We start from the raw sequence: 6875 nt of genomic DNA, 5'->3' as shown, positions 1-6875 counted from the left end.
TGTTCAAAGTGAATGTTAGTTTATGATCGAGTTAGTGGTGTTGAAAGTGAATGTTAGTTTATGATCAAGTTACTGGTATTCAAAGTGAATGTTAGTTTATGATCAAGTTACTGGTATTCAAAGTGAATGTTAGTTTATGATCAAGTTACTGGTATTCAAAGTGAATTTTAGTTTATGATCGAGTTAGTGGTGTTGAAAGTGAATGTTAGTTTATGATCAAGTTACTGGTATTCAAAGTGAATTTTAGTTTATGATCGAGTTAGTGGTGTTGAAAGTGAATGTTAGTTTATGATCAAGTTACTGGTGATCAAAGTGGATGCAGGCTTATATCTACTTGTCTTTCAAATGTTAAACTTTCAAGCTACTTTTAGATAGGCATCACTGTTTTATAGTCAATGAAATTGTTTTCAGTTCATCAGCATGGCGAGTGTCTTCTTGAAGATTTTCAACCTTATATGCATGATGTTACTGATTGGACATTGGAGTGGCTGTCTCCAGTTTCTTGTGCCGATGTTACAGGAATTTCCTTCTAATTCTTGGGTAGCTATCAATGAGCTTCAAGTAAGTGAAAATGTGACTTGGTTAGACGTTAATGTACTTTAATATTATTCAAAAGTGTCACGACTTCTGTTAAAACTGAATTACACCAAGTCAGGAGAATAAAGACTTGTATTCCTTAGGAATGTTCAGACAGTTTGTTGTTCACTTAAATGTAAGCAATTGTTCTACATTATGATGTATTAGTCTTTTATATCAAATACTGGTTACTTATTGCTAAATAATTATTTAACACATTATGCCTAAGAATCAGTAGAAAAAAAGTGTTTTGATAAACATTTTCTTTACAATATTAGTTAAACACATGATATAAGTAGGAAAACTTGCTTGTTAATAGATATTAATATCATTTCATTGTAAATATTGCATGTTCTCTTTTTAAAACTCTCTTATAGGATGTTTATTGGTTCGAGCAATATTCCTGGGCATTGTTCAAAGCCATGTCACACATGCTATGTATTGGGTATGGCCGGTTTCCTCCACAAAGCCTTACTGACATGTGGCTTACTCTATTGAGCATGATCAGTGGTGCCATCTGCTATGCTCTCTTCTTAGGTCACACAACCAATCTCATCCAATCCTTGGATTCATCTCGGCGTCAATACAGAGAAAAGGTTAGTGATACAGTTCTAGTTAACCAGAGCCACATCAATTGGAAAAGAGATCAAAGTTAGGAAGTTACTTTAGATAAAGTACAGTATGTTTAGAAAAACTACTATGACTGGTCAGAAAGCAGGCCTGTTGCTATGGTAGCCAATACATATTTTAAAAGTAGAATCCTCTGGCCTCAGTTTATGTATGAACAAGTTCTCTTTTATACAGTTAGTCTGTTCATCTTCTCTCCTAATAGAAATCATTCACAACCATTGATGAACATAGAGTGGTCACTTTACCATGCATTTTAATGACTAGCATAACCTTACATTTCTGTATAGTGTTATATCCAGCCAGAAAAAAGGGCAGGATGGTATGCGTGTGGCTTACTAACTTTAGGGCCTATGTTTTATACTTTAATTTATATGCATTAAATAATTTCTATATGCGTGAAATAAATGTTTTCTATACCCATATCAGCTGTTTATTCTATATATGTAAAAAACTTGTCTAGTGGATTACAATTAATGGATTAGAAAGGTAGTAGAGCACAGCGATTGGTCAATGTATAGGTCAAAAAGGGAAGCAGGGTGAAGCAAAAACTGGCAGGGCACGACGTCCCACTATCACACTTTAAATTTAACTCTATAACAGTTCTGTATAGTACAATACTGATTACTTGACCATGCCTTATACTAGCATATCATAACATTTCTGTATAGTACAATACTGGTTACTTTACCATGCCTTATATCATATCATAACAGTTCTGTATAGTACATTACTGGTTACTTTACCATGCCTTATACTGACTATCATATCATAACAGTTCTGTATAGTACATTACTGGTTACTTTACCATGTTTTATACTACCATATCATAACAGTTCTGTATAGTACATTACTGGTTACTTTACCATGTTTTATACTATCATATCATAACAGTTCTGTATAGTACATTACTGGTTACTTTACCATGATTTCTACTGACTATCATATCCTAACAGTTCTGTATAGTACAATACTGGTTACTTTACCATGTGCTATACTATCATATCATAACATTTCTGTATAGTACAATACTGATTACTTTACCATGTTTTATACTATCATATCATAACAGTTCTGTATAGTACAATACTAGTTACTTTACCATGATTTCTACTGACTATCATATCCTTACGGTTCTGTATAGTACAATACTGGTTACTTTACCATGCCTTATACTATCATATCCTTACAGTTCTGCATAGTACATTACTGGTTACTTTACCATAATTTCTACTGACTATCATATCCTAACAGTTCTGTATAGAACAATACTGATTACTTTACCATGATTTCTACTGACTATCATATCCTAACGGTTCTGTATAGTACATTACTGGTTACTTTACCATGTCTTATACTGACTATCATATCCTAACAGTTCTGTATAGAACAATACTGATTACTTTACCATGATTTCTACTGACTATCATATCCTAACGGTTCTGTATAGTACATTACTGGTTACTTTACCATGTCTTATACTGACTATCATATCCTAACAGTTCTGTATAGAACAATACTGATTACTTTACCATGATTTCTACTGACTATCATATCCTTACAGTTCTATATAATACAAGACTGATTACTGATATATATGGTGTATTACTTCATAGTAGTCATTTCAGTGTTTTCTGGTTCAGAACGGACTTCTGTTAAGGAGTTTTCACTTTCACCCAATTGCTTATAGGCTGCTGTTGAAAAAGCTTTTTTGATCAATATCAGGTCTCTTCAGGCTGGTAGCATTACAACATACATAATTTCTGTTGATACACCATTTATATTAGTAGTATAGACAAAACATGCTTTTATGCACTCTTTCTGTTGAAAGTCCATAATGATGTGATTTAAATAATTATTAGCCTTTTTGTGATGTAATACTACTAAATGCCATAATCTGCCAGCTAAGTTGTTTATACCTTAAGTCTTGCCATATTTTATATATGTAGTGTTCTTTTAAATATTCTTGATAGTTTTAACAGGTACATATTTCTGAGATGACCACAAAGATTTTTGTTTTTATTTTAAATTCTAACAACAGTTAAAACAAGTGGAAGAATATATGGCATATCGTAGGCTACCACGTGATCTTCGACATCGAATCACTGACTACTTTGAGTATAGATACCATGGAAAGTACTTCAATGAAGATGCCATCCTGGGGGAACTTTCTGAAAAGTTGAGAGAGGTGAGTTTTTAAAGAAAGATTACAAATTATCTTTCTTTTGATATTTTTTTTTCTATCCTGAAATATTAAATTCACATTAGAATCATTAAATGAGTTTACAATAACTAATAGAAAGTGTGGATAAAAATTGTTCCTCTTGGTTTTTAAACACAGCATGATGCATATGTTGAATGGAAACAGAACTTTAATTTTGGAAATATTTGGATGGAATAAACATCTTTAGTGATAAAAAGGTACCTTGTGTTTATATATCTGCAGAAAATAGAATCTACATCTTTTGACAGGTAATTAATGAGAACTAATGATAAAAAATAATTTAAATGTAGAAATTAAATCTGAAAAGTAATTTAGAGATGGTAATCCTGATTAAAGATACTTAGTATCATAAGCCAGTATACAAGAAAAGTAAAATCTATAAAGTCATAAATCAGCATACATGGAAAGTAACACCTATAAAGCCATATACCAGGACACAATTAAAGTAACACCTATAAAGCCATATACCAAGACACAGTTGAAGTAACACCTATAAAGCCATATACCCGGACACAATGAAAGTAACACCATCAAACAGCAATGAATCATGAGTTGGGTTAAAGTAACACCATCAAACAGCAATGAATCATGAGTTGGGTAAAAGTAACACCATCAAACAGCAAAGAATCATGAGTTGGATTAAAGTAACACCGTTAAACAGCAATGAATCATGAGTTGGGTAAAAGTAACACCATCAAACAGCAATGAATCATTAGTTGGGTTAAAGTAACACCATTAAACAACAATGAATCATGAGTTTGGTAAAAGTAACACCGTCAAACAGCAATGAATCATGAGTTGGGTTAAAGTAACACCATCAAACAGCAATGAATCATTAGTTGGTTTAAAGTAACACCATCAAACAGCAAAGAATCATTAGTTGGTTTAAAGTAACACCATCAAACAGCAAAGAATCATGAGTTGGGTTAAAGTAACACCATTAAACAGCAATGAATCATGAGTTGGGTAAAAGTAACACCATTAAACAGTAATGAATCATGAGTTGGGTATAATATTGCTGTTAATGATAACCTTTCTTGGATTCAACCTGAGTAACACCTCCTTCTAAAATGTAAGATCCTTAGGGTTAAGTATAGTCATCACTCAATTTGAATTACTGATCTGAGGAAAGCACCCAGCCATCAACAACTGCAACCACATGAGTTTTATATGGGCTTTTTTTTGAAATCGTACTGTATAGTATGCTCAAAGCTGAAAGTGTGGAATGTCTAGTAGTGTCATGGTTTGAATCCCAGACCAATGAGGCTGAAACTGAAATGCCAATCCCTAGACCACATCAAGCTGGTAAAATATGAACAGTGGTCTTTTGGGTTTACTTTAACAGCATGCATCTTTATAGACATGTGTTCAAATTATTTTAGGTTATGTTAACACCATGTATCTCTCTTGTTCAGGATAGGTTACGTTCACACCAGGTTTTTCTAAAACATGTTCAGGATATGTTAGATAGGTTCACACCAAATTTCTCTCTCAAAATATATTCAGGATAGGTTAGGTTAACATCATGTATCTGTCTAAAATATATTCAGGATAGGTTAGGTTAACATCATGCATCTGTCTAAAACATGTTCAGGATAGGTTAAAGAGGTTCACACCAAGTTTCTCTCTAAAACTTATTCAGGATAGGTTAGAGGGGTTCACACCAAGTTTCTCTCTATAAATGTATTCAGGATAGGTTAGGTTAACATCATGCATCTGTCTAAAACATTGAGGATAGGTTAGGTTAACACCGTGTATCTCTCTAAAACTTATTCAGGATAGGTTAGAGGGGTTCACACCAAGTTTCTCTCTATAAATGTATTCAGGATAGGTTAGGTTAACATCATGCATCTGTCTAAAACATGTCCAGGATAGGTTAGGTTAACACCATGTATCTCTCTAAAACTTATTCAGGATAGGTTAGAGGGGTTCACACCAAGTTTCTCTCTATAAATGTATTCAGGATAGGTTAGGTTAACATCATGCATCTGTCTAAAATGTATTCAGGATAGGTTAGGTTAACACCGTGTATCTATCTAAAACATGTTCAGGATAAGTTAGGTTGGTTCACACCAAGTTTCTCTCTAAAATGTATTCAGGATAGGTTAGGTTAACATCATGCATCTGTCTAAAATGTATTCAGGATAGGTTAGGTTAACACCGTGTATCTATCTAAAACATGTTCAGGATAAGTTAGGTTGGTTCACACCAAGTTTCTCTCTAAAATGTATTCAGGATAGGTTAGGTTAACATCATGTATCACTAAAAACGTGTTCAGGATAGGTTAGGTTAACACCATGTATTTCTCTTGAAATTTGTTCAAGATATTACAGAGAGGCTTCTTAAGGAGTTAGTATGTGATTAAAAAAAGTGTCACAATCCTTTCTTTAGTGATGACTTTATTCAGTACTTTGAAAGTAAATGACAACTACTCATTACAAATAAAACTAGAAAACAAATACTATAATTTTGGATGGTGTTTACAGTGATAGTTTAGCTCATAAGGGTTATGATTTTACTGTTGTCCTTCAGGAGATTAGCTTGAGTTTAGTATCCTTCTTTATAGAATTGTGAAGTTTATCAGTGGGTTAACTAACTGCTTTGTTAACTGGCTGGATGGACCATTCTTCAGAGATCTAACTGCTGCCCAGTTAAATTAAAAGAAAATAATAAAAACTGAAACAATGTTATATATTCTGCTTGTAGTATTGAGATAGACTAAAACCACCAAGTAGGAAAAAGCATCTACAGATTCATGACTGTTAAGCAAAGAATAACCTCTATACTAGATGTGGAAGGGTAAAATTGACAGCTGTTATAGCTGTGAAATGGGGTGTATTGCAGTGTTTGAGATCACAATTATACAGATATGCAAAATTCTTATGCTTTGATGGTATATGTCTATTTTAATACAAATAAACACGTTTATGAAATCCTTAGAATATTACCAGTGGAAGACTGATTGTTAACAAAAGTCCTAATCACTTAGTGGTAATTTTTTCTAATTGATACTCCACTGTATATGTATCTAGAAAATCCTGTAAAAGATTAATTACACATTGGTTTTATTAAATTATTTTTGTTTATTGTAATTTTTAGGACATCACAATCTTCATTGCTGTGTTGAAATTATTTGTCTTTCTTTAGGATGCTATAAACTTCAACGGTTGATCCCTAGTTGCTTCAATTAAATTATTTGTATGTTGTCTTTCTTTAGGACGCTATAAACTTCAACTGCCGATCTCTGATTGCTTCAATTAAATTATTTGTATGTTGTCTTTCTTTAGGACGCTATAAACTTCAACTGCCGATCTCTGATTGCTTCAATTAAATTATTTGTCTGTTTTCTTTCTTTAGGACGTTATAAACTTCAACTGCTGATCCCTGGTTGCTTCAATTAAATTATTTGTCTTGTTGTCCTTTCTTTAGGACGTTATAAACTTCAACT

General features: G+C 32.8%; 1 protein-coding gene across 1 annotated transcript in view; it reads left to right on the top strand.

Annotated features, from left to right (window-relative positions):
* Positions 1-6875, top strand: part of LOC106474744 (potassium/sodium hyperpolarization-activated cyclic nucleotide-gated channel 2-like) — a gene marked incomplete at its 3' end in the record, with an annotated part of 32217 nt that overhangs the window by 24704 nt on the left and 638 nt on the right. Inside the window, exons 5-7 of the mRNA XM_022403045.1 lie at positions 412-561; positions 954-1172; positions 3245-3391. Of these exons, the coding sequence (XP_022258753.1) occupies positions 412-561; positions 954-1172; positions 3245-3391 (516 nt within the window). The remainder of the gene's footprint in view (positions 1-411; positions 562-953; positions 1173-3244; positions 3392-6875) is intronic.

This window comes from Limulus polyphemus, unplaced genomic scaffold (genome assembly GCF_000517525.1).
Source record: "Limulus polyphemus unplaced genomic scaffold, Limulus_polyphemus-2.1.2 Scaffold7632, whole genome shotgun sequence".
NCBI lineage: Eukaryota > Metazoa > Arthropoda > Merostomata > Xiphosura > Limulidae > Limulus > Limulus polyphemus.
Note: the sequence above shows the minus strand (reverse complement) of the source record. Positions and strands in the feature narration are given on the sequence as shown.